At 44.1% G+C, this 17,720-nt stretch overlaps 1 protein-coding gene across 1 annotated transcript; it reads left to right on the plus strand.

Moving 5' to 3' along the window:
* The first annotated feature begins 2,948 nt into the window (after positions 1-2,948).
* On the plus strand, positions 2,949-16,878 carry LOC106577317 (dnaJ homolog subfamily B member 12). Its single transcript, XM_014155273.2, has 9 exons — positions 2,949-3,155; positions 3,655-3,826; positions 4,632-4,777; positions 4,995-5,168; positions 5,295-5,362; positions 6,901-7,010; positions 13,579-13,751; positions 15,987-16,143; positions 16,549-16,878. The coding sequence occupies exons 1-8, from the start codon at positions 3,023-3,025 to the stop codon at positions 16,106-16,108; spliced, it is 1,098 nt and encodes a 365-aa protein (XP_014010748.2). The 5' UTR covers positions 2,949-3,022; the 3' UTR covers positions 16,109-16,143; positions 16,549-16,878.
* Positions 16,879-17,720: the final 842 nt, after the last annotated feature.

Raw genomic sequence — 17,720 nt, forward strand, 5'->3', positions numbered from 1 at the left:
GCTGGTGCGGTTGGCCCTGGGTTCCTCCTAATGCAAGACAATGCAAGACCTCATGTGGCTGGAGTGTGTCAGCAGTTCCTGCAAGAGGAAGGCATTGATGCTATGAACTGGCCCGCCCGTTCCCCAGACCTGAATCCAATTGAGCACATCTGGGACATCATGTCTCGCTCCATCCACCAACGCCACGTTGCACCACAGACTGTCCAGGAGTTGGCGGATGCTTTAGTCCAAGTCTGGGAGGAGATCCCTCAGGAGACCATCCGCCACCTCATCAGGAGCATGCCCAGGCGTTGTAGGGAGGTCATACAGGCACGTGGAGGCCACACACACTACTGAGCCTCATTTTGACTTGTTTTAAGGACATTACATCAAAGTTGGATCAGCCTGTAGTGTGGTTTTCCACTTTAATTTTGAGTGTGACTCCAAATCCAGACCTCCATGGGTTGATAAATTGGATTTCCATAGATTATTTTTGTGTGATTTTGTTGTCAGCACATTCAACTATGTAAAGAAAAAAGTATTTAATAAGATGATTTCTTTCATTCAGATCTAGGATGTGTTGTTTAAGTGTTCCCTTTATTTTTTTGAGCAGTATATTATCCTACATTCCTTTCACATTTACATAAACTTCAAAGTGTTTCTTTTCAAATGGTACCAAGAATATGCATATCCTTGCTTCAGGTCCTGAGCTACAGGCAGTTAGATTTGGGTATGTCATTTTAGGCGAAAATTTAAAAAAAGGGGCGGATCCCAATTAATCAGAGCCTCAATTTTGACCCGCACATTGAATACAGTTGCTGAGAGTCCCTGTAATCCTAGATTCAGATCATTCAGGCGAGAAAAAACATCACCCATATAGGCCAGTCGTGTGAGAAACTCGTCATCATGCAAGCGGTCAGACAAGTGAAAATTATGGTCAGTAAAGAAAACTTTAAGCTTGTCTCTCAATTTAAAAAAAGTGTCAGTACCTTGCCCCTTGATAGCCAGCGCACTTCTGTATGTTGTAAAAGCATTACATGGTCGCTGCCCATATCATTGCATAGTGCAGAAAATACACGACAGTTCAGGGGCCTTTCTTTAACAAAGTTAACCATTTTCACTGTAGTGTCCAAAACGTCTTTCAAGCTGTCAAGCGTTCCGTTGGCAGCAAGTCTAGGTGGATGCTGCAGTGTACCCAAGAAGCGTCGGGAGCAACTGCTTGCACGCATGTTAGGACTCCACCATGTCTCCCTGTCATGACTTTTGCGCCATCAGTACAGATACCAACATGAGCAGCAGCTACGTTTGGCTCCATACAGGCGGTTAGTGGAATTCCCGTGAGTGAGTAACGGTTAATGTGATTGGATGTTAATTATTTGACTAGGCTACCTGTATTTGACATTGTGTTGTTATTTCGCTGAACAGTAGATGGTTGAATGCTATTTTTTGGCAGTGAAACGAGGCTACTCAGGCGAGAAAAAAACCTCACCCAAATGTATAGCCCCATTGGAAAATATTATTCTTTTAAATGTGAATCACATTTTTATTTTGCGTACCCCCGACGGCATTGCGCGTGTACCCCCATTTGGGAATGTTTCAGCACAACATTAAACTACGGTATCTAGGATTTCATAACAAGTCTATGTTAACTATCCCACCAGACTTTTCTCATCGGACCCGGGATTCAAACCTGCAACCCTTATTATTTTATTAAGGTAATAATAAGGGATGCCGGTTCAAATCCCTAGACAAATATACAGGTCAGTTAGCTAATCTCTCCCTCAACGTCAACAAAAGGAAGGAGCTGATCGTGGACTACAGGAGACAGCAGAGAGATAAGGAAAAACTCCAGGCCCGAGAAGACACTTACTAAGTTTGCCACACCACTTTTGTACACGTGGTGCCACCTCTGGCTCATTCTGATGTCTTAATATCTTGTTCTTTATTATTATATCTTTTTTTACTTTTGGATTATGTGTGTATTGTTATTTGTATTGCTAGACATTGCTGCACTGTTTGGACTAGATACATAAGCATTTTGCTGGACCTGCGATAAAACGGTATAACCATACTTCAATTTTATTTGATTCCACTTAAAACATCATCTGGCTCCATTATGGGGCCCCATAACGGCTTTTCAATTCAAAGGGCTTTATTGTCAAAGCAAGTGAAATAGATAATAAAAAAAGTGAAATAAACAATATTAAATGAACAGTAGACATTACTCTCACAAAAGTACCAAAGGAATAGAGACATTTCAAATGTCATATTATGTCTATATACAGTGTTGCAACGAGTACAAAAGGGAAAATACATATGGGTTGTATTTACAATGATATTTGTTCTTCACTGGTTGCCCTTTTCTTGCTGCTGTGATGGCACACTGGTATTTCACCCAATAGATATGGGAGTTTTCGAATTATTTGTGGGTCTGTGTAATCTGAGGGAAATATGTGACTGTCTTGCCTAGTTAAATAAAGGAAAATAAATATAATAAAAAATATGGTCATACATTTGGCAGTTGGTTAGGAAGTGCAGCTCAGTTTCTACCTCATTTTGTGGGCAGTGTGCACATAGCCTGTCTTCTCTTGAGAGCCAGGTCTGCCTATGGAGGCTTCTCAATAGTAAGGCTATGCTCACTGAGTCTGTACATAGTCAAAGCTTTCCTTAAGTTTGGGTCAGTCACAGTGGTCAGGTATTCTGCCACTGTGTACTCTCTGTTTAGGTCCAAATAGCATTCTAGTTTGCTCAGTTTTTCTGTTAATTCTTTCCAATGTGTCCAGTAATTATATTTGAGTTTTCTCATGATTTGGTTGGGTCTAATTGTGTTGCTGTCCTGGGGCTCTGTGCCAGGACCAGCCTGCTTCTCCAGGTTCATCTCTCTGTAGGTGATGGTCTTGTTATGGAAAGTTTGGCTCCATCTAGCAGGCAATACCAACATGACCCCACCACTTCGTCAGGACTTAAAGCGTGACGTCATTAGAAAGCGCCCCACCACGGCTGTTAGCGTTGTTTTTTTATTTACCTCAAGCTGCGTCCCGCAATGGAAGTAAACAGGGACGAAGCAGAGCGTTGCATTGACATTGCAACTGCTGCATTAACAAACAATCAAGCAGAGAAGGCCGTTAGATTTCTAGAAAAGGCACAGAAACTTTTTCCGACGGATAAGGCGAGAGGTAAGAGAGCCGCTTGAGAAGCGACATGAATGCCAGCTAGCATCCAGGCTATATTTTTTCTTGGGAAATTGAGGGCCCGCTATAGTTGCGATAATACGTTACCCTTCTCACTGCAATAGCTAGCTAATTATCGCCGATTTTTCATATAAAACATCTAATCTGGCTGGATTTTGTATTGTAACTGTTGTAGTTGTAGTATACACAGTCCGTTTAATTCTGCTGGTTATATTAGCTAGCGAGCTACCTAACGTTAACTATGTAGTCAGTACATTCAGTTGCCCCCAATCTCATGTTGCTAGCTAAATACAAACGGTGTAGCTGCATAGCTAGCGGTCTTTAACGATGTTACTTAGAATAACTCACTACATGTGCTTCTGACTGTACAAGAGGGAGATGTCATCAGAGATTTGCCCCAATGGGCCTGCTCTGTGGAGACGTTTCGGGGGGAAACTACGATACTCAAATGTTCCTCTAAATGTTACTCTATCTGTATTTCCAGCACTGCTGGACTTGATTGCAAAAAATGGTTTCACCCCTGGTCATGACAACCAGTCAGGATCCAGTGATGGCACTGGGCCAAGGCAGCGAAGACCTGGGGAGGAGGACCAAGGAGAGAAGGCCTCGCAGACAGCCAAATCCTACACCTCAGATCAACTGGACGCTGTCAAGAAGTAGGATGCATGGAATTTACTATCATTGCAATTATTATCATATAAAATGTAATTGCAAGGAAAAGGATACTTAGTCAGTTGCACAACTGAATACATTCAACCAAAATGTGTCTCCCGCATTTAACCCAACCCTCTCTGAATCAGAGAGGTGCAGGAGTCATTTAACCCAACCCCTCTGAATCAGACAGGTGCAGGAGTCATTTAACCCAATCCCTCTGAATCAGACAGGTGCAGGAGTCATTTAACCCAATCCCTCTGAATCAGAGAGGTGCAGGAGTCATTTAACCCAACCCCTCTGAATCAGAGAGGTGCAGGAGTCATTTAACCCAACCCCTCTGAATCAGAGAGGTGCAGGAGTCATTTAACCCAACCCCTCTGAATCAGAGAGGTGCAGGAGTCATTTAACCCAACCCCTCTGAATCAGAGAGGTGCGGGGGGCTGCCTTAATCGAAATTCATGTCATCGGTGCCCGGGGAGCAGTTGTTGGGGGTTAAATGCGAAAGGTCGCTGGCTCAGATTCAAACTGATTTTTCACCCAACGCTCTTACCTGTTAGGCTACCTGCCGCCCAATGTTCCTGCTGAGCTGGGACCACACACACATATTTGTTGTTGTTGATAAAAGCGTCTGCTAAATGGCATGTTATATTGAAGCTGCTTCAAGGCTTCTAAAACATTAACATCAAACATGTGTTTAACTCCCACTTTCCTCAATGAATCTTCCCTATCAGAACATGAAAATATCTCGAAACATTTTAGTGTTTTGTCAATGGTTCTGTCTTTTTTAGTTTTCTTCTTTCTTTGCAGAATAAAACAGTGTAAAGACTTCTATGAGATTCTTGGAGTGAAGAAAGATGCGTCTGAAGATGATCTCAAAAAGTCATATAGAAAATTAGCGTTGAAATTCCATCCCGATAAAAACCACGCACCGGGTGCCACTGAGGCATTTAAAGGTACGCTCCAAACCATACTTATTTTCTTACTTATTTTAATGTGATAACCATTCAAAGGAGCCGGTTTGCCGGACACAGATTTAGCCTAGTCCTGGACTAAAACGTGTTCAACGGAGAATGCTTTCTAGTCTAATCTGTGTCCAGGAAACCGCTCCAATGAATTGTATATCATTTAATGTAATTTGAAGGTACTCAAAAGGTGTTTGTTTTCCCCCAGCTATTGGAAATGCCTATGCCTGCTTGAGTAATGCTGACAAGAGGAAACAGTATGACCAGTGTGGTGAGGAGAAGAGACACCCGTCAAGACAGGGCCAGACCAACGGCGACTTCCAGGCTGATATTTCACCTGAGGATCTCTTCAATATGTTCTTCGGAGGGGGTTTTCCAGCAAGTGAGTGACACACACAGTCATTAGAAACCATTGCATCTACATATTTTACTTCATCAATGTGTGTCGTTGTGCTGACACCTCCACTGCTAATGCTCTATCTATTGGTTGTCTGTTGTGCTTCTCAAGGCAACGTTCATGTATACAGAAATGGGCGTTATCAGAGGCCAGCGGGACAACAGGGACAACAGAGAGAGGTATGCCTGTGTTTTTTTTGTGATTGCACATTTTGCAGTTCAGGTCATTAAGTAGATAAATTTAGCCATTTTCAATTGGTTTTCTAATGTACGTTAGCCTGCTGTACAGCAGGGGGAGTCCTTGAGTTGTTTTTGCACTGCAAACTGAGAATGGTCTACTTGGGTTGAACTGTATTGTTACACTACATGACCAAAAGTATGTGGACACCTGCTTGTCCAACATCTCATTCCAAAATAATGTCCATTAATATGGAGTTGTTCCCCCCTTTGCTGCTATAACAGCCTCCACTCTTCTGGGAAGGCTTTCCACTAGATGTTGGAACATTGTTGCAGTGACTTGCTTCCATTCAGCCACAACAGCATTAGTGAGGTGTTGGGTGATTAGGCCTGGCTCGCAGTCGGCGTTCCAATTCATCCCAAAGGTGTTCGATGGGGTTGAGGTCGGGGCTCTGTGCAGGCCAGTCAAGTTCTTTCACACAGATTTCAACAAACCATTTCTGTATGGACCTCGCTTTGTGCATGGGGCCATTGTCATGCTGAAACAGGAAAGGGCCTTCCCCAAACTGTTGCCACAAAGTTGGAAGCACAGAATCGTTTTGGAATGTCATTGTATGCTGTAGCGTTAAGATTTCACTTCACTGGAACTAAGGGGCCTAGTCTGAACCATGAAAAACAGCCCCAGATCATTATTCCTCCTCCACCAAACTTTACAGTTGGCACTATGCATTAGGACAGGTAACGTACTCCTGGCATCTGCCAACACCAGATTCGTCTGACGGACTGCCAGAAGGTGAAGCGTGATTCATCACTTCAGAGAACATGTTTCCCCTGTTCCAGAGCACAATGGCGGTGAGCTTTACACCACTCCAGTCGACGCTTGGCATTGCACATGGTGATCTTAGGCTTGTGTATGGCTGCTTGGCCATGGAAATCCATTTCATGAAGCTCCTGATGAACAGTTGTTGTGCTGACGTTGCTTCCAGAGGCAGTTTTGAACATGGTAGTGAGTGTTGCAACCGAGGACAGATGATTTTTCTGCGCTACGGGCTCGGCGGTACCGTTTTGTGCACTTGTGTGGCCTACCACTTCACGGCTGAACTTTTGTTGCTCCTAGATGTTTCCACTTCAAAATAACAACACTTAGTTGCCCGGGGCGGCTCTAGCAGGGCAGACATTTGACGAACTGTCTTGTTGGAAAGGTGGCATCCTATGACGGTGCCATGTTGAAAGTCACTGAGCTCTAAAGTAAGGCCGTTCAACTACCAATGTTTGTCTATGGAGATTGCATGGCGGTGTGCTCAGTTTTATACACCTGTCAGCAACGGGTGTGGCTGAAAGAGCCGCATCCACTAATTTGAAAGGGTGTCCACATACTTTTGTATATATAGTGTATATGAAATTAGCCAAGGTGGATTGCTAGGCTTAAGACCGGTAGTTGGTTTTGCAGTGTTATCAGTTAACTCTAACAAACCTGTATAGTTTACCATGTCAGTTTGTCATTGTTGTGTCTAACAAACCTGTGTGTTGTGATTTTTCAGGGAGGCTTTGCGCTCTTTGTCCAGCTGCTGCCCATCGTCATCCTGGTGGTTGTGTCAGCTCTCAGTCAGATGATGGTCTCCACTGCCCCCTACAGCCTCAGCTTCAGGCCGTGAGTCTAACCCCTGACCCCCCACCTCCCACCTGGATGATAACCTCCTGGAATAGCCTGGTCCTATGCATCTGTTTATTTATTTATTTATTTATTTCACCTTTATTTAACCAGGTAGGTCAGTTGAGTACAAGTTCTCATTTACAACTGCGACCTGGCCAAGATAAAGCAAAGCAGTGCGACAAAAACAACAGTTACACACATAAACAAACACAGTCAATAACACAATAGAAAAATCTATATACAGTGTGTGCAAATGTAGAAGATTCGAGAGGTAAGGCAATAAATAGGCCATAGAGGCAAAATAATTACAATTTAGCATCAACACTGGAGTGATAGATTTGCAGAGGATGTGCAAGTAGAGATACTGGGGTGCAAAAGAGCAAGAAGATAAATAACAATATGGGGATGAGGTAGTTGTGTGTGCTATTTACAGATGGGCTGTGTACAGGTACAGTGATCGGTAAGCTGCTCTGACAGCTGATGCTTAAAGTTACAGGGAGATATGTCTCTAGCTTCAGTGATTTTTGCAATTCGTTCCAGTCATTGGCAGCAGAGAACTGGAAGGAAAGGCGGCCAAAGGAAGTGTTGGCTTTGGGGATGACCAATGAAATATACCTGCTGGAGCACGTGCTACGGGTGGGTGTTATGGTGACCAGTGAGCTGAGATAAGGCGGGGCTTTACCTAGCAAAGACTTATAGATGACCTGGAGCCAGTGGGTTTGGCGACGAATATGTAGCGATAGCCAGCCAACGAGAGCAAACCGCTCTGGTGACAACGGATAACACTGTGATAGACTATCATCCAGTTTGCTGAGTAGAGTGTTGGAGGCTATTTTGTAACTGACATCGTCGAGGATCGGTAGGATAGTCAGTTTTACGAGGGTATGTTTGGCAGCATGAGTGAAGGATGCTTTGTTGCGAAATAGGAAGCCAATTCTAGATTTAATTTTGTATTGGAGATGCTTAATGTGAGTCTGGAAGGAGAGTTTACAGTCTAACCAGACACCCAGGTATTTGTAATTGTCCACATATTCTAAGTCAGAACCGTCCAGAGTAGTGATGCTAGTCGGGCGGGCGGGTGCGGGCAGAAATCGGTTGAAGAGCATGCATTTAGTTTTACTAGCATTTAAAAGCAGTTGGAGGCCATGGAAGGAGTATTGTATGGCATTGAAGCTCGTTTGGAGGTTAGTTAACACAGTGTCCAAAGAAGGGCCAGATGTATACAGAATGGTGTCGTCTGCGTAGAGGTGGTTCAGAGAATCATCAACAGCAAGAGTAACATGCTTCTACACCTACTTCTACACCTGCATTGCTTGCTGTTTTGGGTTTTAGGCTGGGTTTCTGTACAGCACTTTGAGATATCAGCTGATGTAAGAAGGGCTTTATAAATAAATTTGATTTGATATCATTGATATATACAGAAAAAGAGTCTGCCCGAGAATTGAACCCTGTGGTACCCCCGTAGAGACTGCCAGAGGTCCAGACAACCGGCCCTCCGATTTGACACACTGAACTCTGTCTGAGAAGTAGTATGTGAACCAGGCGCGACAATCATTTGAGAAACCAAGGCTATTGAGTCTGCCGATAAGAATGAGGTGATTTGACAGTCGAAAGCCTTGGCCAGGTCGATGAAGACGGCTGCACAGTACTGTCTTTTATCGATGGCGGTTATGATATCGTTTAGGACCTTGAGCGTGGCTGAGGTGCACCCATGACCAGCTTGGAAACCAGATTGCATAGTGGAGAAGGTACGGTGGGATTCGAAATGGTCGGTGATCTGTTTACCTTCGCTTTCGAAGACTTTAGAAAGGCAGGGCAGGATGGATATAGGTCTACAACAGTTTGGGTCTAGAGTGTCTCCCCCTTTTGAAGAGGGAGATGACCCCGACAGCTTTTCAATCTTTGGGGATCTCAGACGATACGAAAGGGAGGTTGAACAGGCTAGTAATAGGGGTTGCAACAATTGCGGCAGATAATTTTAGAAAGAGGGGGTCCAGATTGTCCAGCCGGCTGATTTGTAGGGATCCAGATTTTGCAGCGTTTTCAGAACATCAACTGTCTGGATTTGGGTGAAGGAGAATCGGGGGCGGACTTGGGCAAGTTGCTGCAGGGGGTGCAGAGCTGTTGGCCGGGGTAGGGGTAGCCAGGTGGAATGCATGGCCAACCGTAGAAAAATGCTCATTTGAAATGATCGATTATCGTAGATTTATCGGTGGTGACAGTGTTTCCTATCCTCAGTGCAGTGGGCAGCTGGGAGGAGGTGCTCTTATTCTCCATGGACTTCACAGTGAACCAAACATTTTTGGAATCAGTGCTACAGGTTGCAAATTTCTGTTTGAAAAAGCTAGCCTTAGCTTTCCTAACTGACTCTGTCTATTGGTTCCTGACTTCCCTGAAAAGTTGCATATCGCGGGGGCTATTCGAAGCTAATGCAGAATGCCACAGGATGTTTTTGTGCTGGTCAAGGGCAGTCAAGTCTGTGGTGAACCAAGGGCTATATCTGTTCTTAGTTCTACATTTTTTGAATGGGGCATGCTTATTTAAGATGGTGAGGAAAGCACTTTTAAAGAGCAACCAGGCATCCTCTACTGACGCGATGAGGTCAATATCCTTCCAGGATTCCCGGGCCAGGTCTATTAGAAAGGCCTGCTCGCTGAAGTGATTTAGGGTGCGTTTGATAGTAATGAGGGGTGGTCGTTTGACCGCTGACCCATTACGGATGCAGGCAGTGAACGCTGAGATCCTGGTTGAAGACAACAGAGGTGTATTTCGAGGGCAAGTTGGTCAGGATGATATCTAAGAGGGTGCCCATGGTTACGGATTTAGAGTTGTACCTGGTAGGTTCCTTGATCATTTGTGTGAGATTGAGGGCATCTAGCTTAGATTGTTGGATGGCTGGGGTGTTAAGCATATCCCAGTTTAGGTCACCTAACAGTACGAACTCAGAAGATGGTTGGGGGGCAATCAATTCACATATGGTGTCCAGGGCACAGCTGGGGGCTGAAGGTGGTCTATAACAAGCAGCAACGGTGAGAGACTTGTTTCTGGAAAGGTGGATTTTTAAATGTAGAAGCTTGATTTGTTTGGGCACAGACCTGGATAGTATGACAGACCTCTGCAGGCTATCTCTGCAGTAGATTGCAACTCCGCCCCCTTTGGCAGTTCTATCTTGTCGGAAAATGTTATAGTTATGGATGGAAATTTCAGGATTTTTGGGGGTCTTCCTAAGCCAGGATTCAGACACGGCTAGGACATCCAGGTTGGCAGTGTGTGCTAAAGCAGTGAATAAAACAAACTTAGGGAGGAGGCTACTGATGTTAACATGCATGAAACCAAGTCTTTTATGGTTACAGAAGTCAACAAATGAGAGTGCCTGGGGAATGGGAGTGGTGCTGGGGGCTGTAGGGCTTGGGTTAACCTCTACATCACCAGAAGAGGAGTAGGATAAGGGTACGGCTAAAAGCTATAAGAATTGGTAATCTAGTGCGTTCGGAACAGAGAGTAAAAGGAGCAGATTTCTGGGCGTGGAAGAATAGATTCAAGGCATAATGTACAGACAAGGGTATGGTAGGATGTGAGTACAGTGGAGGTAAACCTAGGCATTGAGTGACGATGAGAGGTTTTGGGAATGTTCTGATTCTGGGAATGTTCCAACCAGGATGAATGGAAATCTGGAATTTGGGGAAATTTACCGGAATTTTGCAACCCTAGCTGTGCTGTCTTAAACTCGTATAGTCATACATTTGACTATGATGTATTATTAAGCAACTTCCCCCAAAATAATGCAATCATTTGATGATGATTCTTTCCTTGTATTACAAAATGCTGAACTGCCTTGGATGGGACGGATTATCCTCCAGTTGCTATGTTATCCTGCTATGACAATGTATTTCACAATGTGGTAATCCTCTAGTAATGATTATTTCTGGAAATTGTTTGGAAAGGTGGTTTTTCAGCAGTTTTTTGTGTTTGCTCGATGCATCAGTTTGACTGAGGTGGAGAGATGGCACCCTATTCCCTATATAGTGCATTATCCCTATGGGGTCTGTTCAATGGTAGGACTCTAAATAGGGACTAGGGTGCCGTTTGGGACACCGCCTGGTAGTCTTTAGGGAGGTCACAGGTAATAGATTGACTTTAGGGGAAAGTAGTCGTCAGACATTTACATTTTAGAAATTTAGCAGCCACTCTTATCCAGAGCGACTTACAGTAGTGAATGCATACATTTCATACATTTCATTTCATGCATTTTTTTTTTTTGTACTGGCCCCCCCGTGGGAATCGAACCCACAACCCTGGCGTTGCACACACCATGCTCTACCAACTGACCAACAGGGAAGTCAGCAGGGGCTCTTTGGCCCATGGTTAAGGCCCGGTGATGGCTGGCCCATGGTTAAGGCCCGGTGATGGCTGGCCCATGGTTAAGGCCCGGTGATGGCTGGCCCATGGTTAAGGCCCGGTGATGGCTGGCCCATGGTTAAGGCCCGGTGATGGCTGGCCCATGGTTAAGGCCCGGTGATGGCTGGCCCATGGTTAAGGCCCGGTGATGGCTGGCCCATGGTTAAGGCCCGGTGATGGCTGGCCCATGGTTAAGGCCCGGTGATGGCTGGTAGGTTTGGGCAGTATACCAGTGTATTTGGAAAAAGCCACGGTATGGTTTTTCAATACTGTCAAAACTATTTATTTGTCATTTCTCAATAAATGTGAATATTTGTAGCTCCTTTTTAAGTTAATATCTGCAGTCAACTTGTGCAATAAGGGAAAGTGTGATACCTAGTCAGTTGTACATCTGAATGCATTCAGCTGAAATGTGTCATCCTTATTTAACCCAACCCCTCTGAATCAGAGAGGTGCAGGAGTCATTTAACCCAACCCCTCTGAATCAGAGAGGTGCAGGAGTCATTTAACCCAACCCCTCTGAATCAGAGAGGTGCAGGAGTCATTTAACCCAACCCCTCTGAATCAGAGAGGTGCAGGAGTCATTTAACCCAACCCCTCTGAATCAGAGAGGTACAGGAGTCATTTAACCCAACCCCTCTGAATCAGAGAGGTGCAGGAGTCATTTAACCCAACCCCTCTGAATCAGAGAGGTGCAGGAGTCATTTAACCCAACCCCTCTGAATCAGAGAGGTGCAGGAGTCATTTAACCCAACCCCTCTGAATCAGAGAGGTGCAGGAGTCATTTAACCCAACCCCTCTGAATCAGAGAGGTGCGGGGGTCTGCCTTAATCGACATCCACGTCTTCGGCGCCCGGGGAATAGTGGGTTAACTGCCTTGCTCAGGGGCAGAACGACAGATTTTTTTACCTTGTAAACTCGGGGATTCAATCCAGCAACCTTTCGGTTACTGGCCCAACGCACCTAACTACCAGGCTATCACCACCAATACCCTACTCCTCTGTCTGTTATCACCACGGTTACTGTCGTGTGGGAGACTATATAGTGATTGTGTCAGAGAGTAGTCCACTGTCATGTCCCACGATAAAGGGATTGGTGTTGGTGGGTTGATCATGTGAAGCTGCTTCACTGGGGCGGCAGGTAGCCTAGTGGTTAGAGCCAGGTAGCCTAGTGGTTAGAGCCAGGTAGCCTAGTGGTTAGAGCCAAGTAGCCTAGTGGTTAGAGCCAGGTAGCCTAGTGGTTAGAGCCAGGTAGCCTAGTGGTTAGAGCGTTGGGCCAGTAACCAGCAGGTAGCCTAGTGGTTAGAGCAGGTAGCCTAGTGGTTAGAGCATTGGGCCAGTAACCAGCAGGTAGCCTAGTGGTTAGAGCAGGTAGCCTAGTGGTTAGAGCATTGGGCCAGTAACCAGCAGGTAGCCTAGTGGTTAGAGCCAGGTAGCCTAGTGGTTAGAGCCAGGTAGCCTAGTGGTTAGAGCCAGGTAGCCTAGTGGTTAGAGCGTTGGGCCAGTAACCAGCAGGTAGCCTAGTGGTTAGAGCAGGTAGCCTAGTGGTTAGAGCATTGGGCCAGTAACCAGCAGGTAGCCTAGTGGTTAGAGCCAGGTAGCCTAGTGGTTAGAGCCAGGTAGCCTAGTGGTTAGAGCCAGGTAGCCTAGTGGTTAGAGCGTTGGGCCAGTAACCAGCAGGTAGCCTAGTGGTTAGAGCAGGTAGCCTAGTGGTTAGAGCATTGGGCCAGTAACCAGCAGGTAGCCTAGTGGTTAGAGCAGGTAGCCTAGTGGTTAGAGCATTGGGCCAGTAACCAGCAGGTAGCCTAGTGGTTAGAGCAGGTATCCTAGTGGTTAGAGCATTGGGCCAGTAACCAGCAGGTAGACTAGTGGTTAGAGCAGGTAGCCTAGTGGTTAGAGCGTTGGGCCAGTAACCAGCAGGTAGCCTAGTGGTTAGAGCCAGGTAGCCTAGTGGTTAGAGCGTTGGGCCAGTAACTGAAAGGTTGTTAGATCGAATCCCTGAGCTGACAAGGTAAAAATCTGTCGTTCTGCCCCTGAACAAGGCAGTTAACCCACTGTTCCTAGGCCATCATTGTAAATAACAATGTGTTCCTAACTGACTTGCCTAGTTAAATAAAATAAGAATTCACTCACTACTCTTTCTCTGTATCTATCTCCATCAAATGCAGGTCTATTGGACACACCCACAAGAGGTACACTGAGACCTTGAGGGTGCCGTACTATGTGGGAGAGCACTTCTCCAGGGAGTACAACGGACTGAATCTGAAGACTGTGGAGAGGAGTGTGGAGGATGACTACATCTCCAACCTCAGAAACAACTGCTGGAAGGAGAAACAACAGAGTACGTTCACTTTGTAGTATGAGAATAACATGGTCATTTAGCAGTCACTTCCATGGCTTCCAGAACTGTCAGCGTTGACAGCGACACCAGTTCAGTATGTTGGTCCATGTGGGAATCGAACCCTCAACCCCAGCGTTATACTCTTAGAACTGCAACTGCTGGAAGCAGAAGTAGGTTGATTTTCAAACAAGCTCTTCTCCGTTGACCTTTTCGTCTGTCTTTGGATGATGACGTTGTTCTATTGATTAATCAGTATTCTCCCAATCAAATTTTATTGGTCACATACACGTGTTTAGCAGATGTTATTGCGGATTTTGCGAAATGCTTGTGTTTCTAGCTCCAACAGTGTAGTAATATCTAACAAGTAATATCTAACAATACACACAATACACACAAATCTAAAGGAATGGAATTAAGAATATGTAAATATATGGACGAGCAATGTCAGCGAGACATAGAGTAAGATATAGTAGAATATAATACAGTATATACATATGAGATGAGTAAACATTATTAAAGTGGCTAGTGTTCCATTATTAAAGTGACTTGTGATTCCATGTCTATGTACATAGGGCAGCAGCCTCTAAGGTGCAGGGTTGAGTAACCGGGTGGTAGCTGGCTAGTGATGGCTATTTAACAGTCTGATGGCCTTCAGATAGATGTTTTTCAGTCTCTCTGTCCCAGCTTTGATGCACCTGTACTGACCTCGCCTTCTGGATGATAGCGGGGTGAACAGGCAGTGGCTCGGGTGATTGCTGTCCTTGATGATCTTTTTGGCCTTCCTGTGACATCGGGTGCTGTAGGTGTCCTGGAGGGCATTTAATTTGCCCCCGGTGATGCGTTGTGCAGACCGCACCATCCTCTGGAGAGCCTTGCGGTCAATTCCAAGTGGTTGGCTACTTTAAAATTGGTATATACTGGAGGAGTGTTTAATGATTTAGTTTGGAGGCTTCAGGTGTTGTGATCCGACCTTAACCGGTTGTGTTCTGTTTGCTATAACGTAAGATGGATAACACAGTACCAGAAAGTGATATCCTCTGTGAAGAAATAGCACTACTTCACATGCAGAGGAGGCTGGTGATGGGAGGACGGCTCATAATAATGGCTGAAATACAGTGAATGGAATGTAGGGACCTAAAAAAATATATATTATTTTTGCCTGATTCAGTTTCTTCCATTTTGTTTTCCCAGGTTTCAATTTCCTACAGTTAAATGTTTTTGTTCTCAATCACTTTATTTTTAATATAACATCCAATTCAGTTATTTTCTAAGTCCACAACAATGCTTAAACCACATCAGGAGAACACTTTTGAGATCTGGGAAAAATGTGATACATTTTTGAGTGTAGTTACCATTTTGTACACCTTGAAAGAGGCTGGCTGTTTTAGAGGTGTTTTTGTAAAACAAAATACCCACAATAATCATCATCATATCGTTCTGGCAAGTAAGCATAGTCTACTTTGTAGTTAACATTTCATTTGAAGGATTTTGGATATGGAAAGCTTTTCCCATGTCCAGAAAGATCATTAATTAGCATCACCGCTAACGGCGACGCAAAGTGGTAGACACCTGCACCACACATACAGACGGGGAATTCTCATTGGCTCTTCAGAAAGTTGCAGGAAATACCAATCACTGATTCATTCTGTTCAAGTCTTATGATAAACTTCATTTTCAATTCATTTAGTTGATTCCCTACAAAGTTCAATACATTGTTGAATTCCGTTTTAATGTCTGGATTCCGTGATTCCGTCCTCATTCTCAACATTGCAGATTTTCTCAGACCCTAGGAATGGTACAATTCCATTGATTCTGTTCCAGACATTACTATGAGCCCGTCCTCCTATTTAAAGTGCCAGCCACCACTGTTTACATGGCAGGGGGAAAGGCACATAGCAGTTTTACATTACAACACATTATCATTCAGATGATTGGTTGTCTGGGCAAAATGCAAAGGAGTAGGATACTCTTTTCAGCCTTTCTATTGTACTTCCTGTTATCTTATTGAACTTGTATTGTACACCCAATTTGGCGTTTGTCTTAGGCTACATCACAATTCTGCTCCCTTCTCCCAAGGTGTATACTTGCTCACTTTCTTGCATGGATTTAACAATAGTGGAAACTCACTCCAGACAATGTTTACAACAATCATATGCTTTTAAATCCATGACAGGGAGTGCAGACTTCTGGGAAATATTGGGGACTGAGCCATTGTACTTTGTTGTTGTGTTCCAGAGGAGGGCCTGCTGTATCGAGCTCGCTATTTTGGAGACAATGAGTTGTACCAGAGGGCTCAGAAGATGGGGACACCGAGCTGCTCCAGGCTGTCTGACATCTCTGTTTCCTTAGGTGGTTAAATATAACGGAAGGCTGTTGATCGCCACACTGATAGGTAAGAGCTCACCACTAAAACAACCTAAATGGCACCCTATTCCCTAGATAGTGCACTACTTTTCACCAGGGCACATGGGGAACTATATAGGGAATAGGATACCATTATGGACTCAATCAGGCACAGTCTCTGTCTCTATACAAGGCTCCATTGTTGTAGTGTACCTATTGGTTTATGGAAGTTATGAAGTCCTACTGATCTATGGAAGTTATGAAGTCCTACTGATCTATGGAAGTTATGAAGTCCTACTGATCTATGGAAGTTATGAAGTCCTACTGATCTATGGAAGTTATGAAGTCCTACTGAACTATGGAAGTTATGAAGTCCTACTGATCTATGGAAGTTATGAGTCCCATGAACAGAGTGCACATGTTAAAACTGAATTGTTTTTGCTCTCTCTTTTAGGTAGTTATCCGAATCCGCAAAAACAATTTTATTGCCTGTAAATACATACGCTTTTCAACATTCGGGACTGTGACTTCACGGCAACACCAAAACTCGGACAGACTCTCTCCTTGAGTTGGAGATCTTGTATGGCGAAGAAGAAGAGAATGACCTAAAGTCTTGTTGAGGAAGAATGAATGCCCTCGTTGTTGATGATCATGGTGATGTCATGAAGTGACTGTGCTCTGTTACAAGCTGACTGTTTTACAAATGCACTGTTAGGGAATCCTGCTTTTACCCTCTTACGTCCTAAATGGCACACTATTTGCTATATAGTGTACAATTTTTTTTTTTTTTTTTTTTTACCTGGGCCCATAGGGCTCTGGTCACAAGTAGTGCAGCATATAGAGAATAGGGTGCTATTTGGGATGTACCCTGAAGTCAGATGATGTAGTCAGGAAATACTCAGATCAGAAGGGGTTTATTATAGATGTCCTCCTTTAGCAATAGATACTAACGAGATATTCATCTTTCATTTCAATATGGTGAAAACATTGAAGAATGGTTAAGACCAATTGAAGCTGATGGCAGTTGGTTTCCTGATTTATACTTTGTAAATTATGATTTTTACTATGCAGGGATTATATTTATATATTCTCCTATCAGTCAGTAAGGTAAACATACACCTATCAAGACATGTACTGAGTAATGTTGATTTTGCAGACCTATGTATTTACATTGAGTGAACCCAGTGACTGAGAAAATAATTTATTTATTGTTGGAATTGTAAAATATCAAATGTTTTTATTCAAGATTTTCTTCATTAGAACACAATGGCTATCTAATAAAGTAGGTCTTGCTCACGATGACACGTCCATATTGTTTTTACTCAAACAGGGAAAATAAACATTCTACGTGCCCCATCTGTCATTCTCTCTCTCTCTGTGTGTGAGAGGGGGGAGTTGGACAAGTGCCCAGACCAGTGAGTGCAGCATTACTCATCTAAAAACTGGCTTGTACAACAGTGACTAGCTGCAGCAAAGACATGAAGATGTGCACGTTTTCTACCAAATCAGATGGGCTGTTGTGCACGTTTCACAGGGACGGCTTCATTTCACAACACTTCAGTGTCTACGTGACAAAATTACAATATGTATTTAAAACCACAAGCAAATCAGTGGTGAGGAACTAGA

Source organism: Salmo salar, chromosome ssa18 (genome assembly GCF_905237065.1).
Source record: "Salmo salar chromosome ssa18, Ssal_v3.1, whole genome shotgun sequence".
Taxonomy (NCBI): domain Eukaryota; kingdom Metazoa; phylum Chordata; class Actinopteri; order Salmoniformes; family Salmonidae; genus Salmo; species Salmo salar.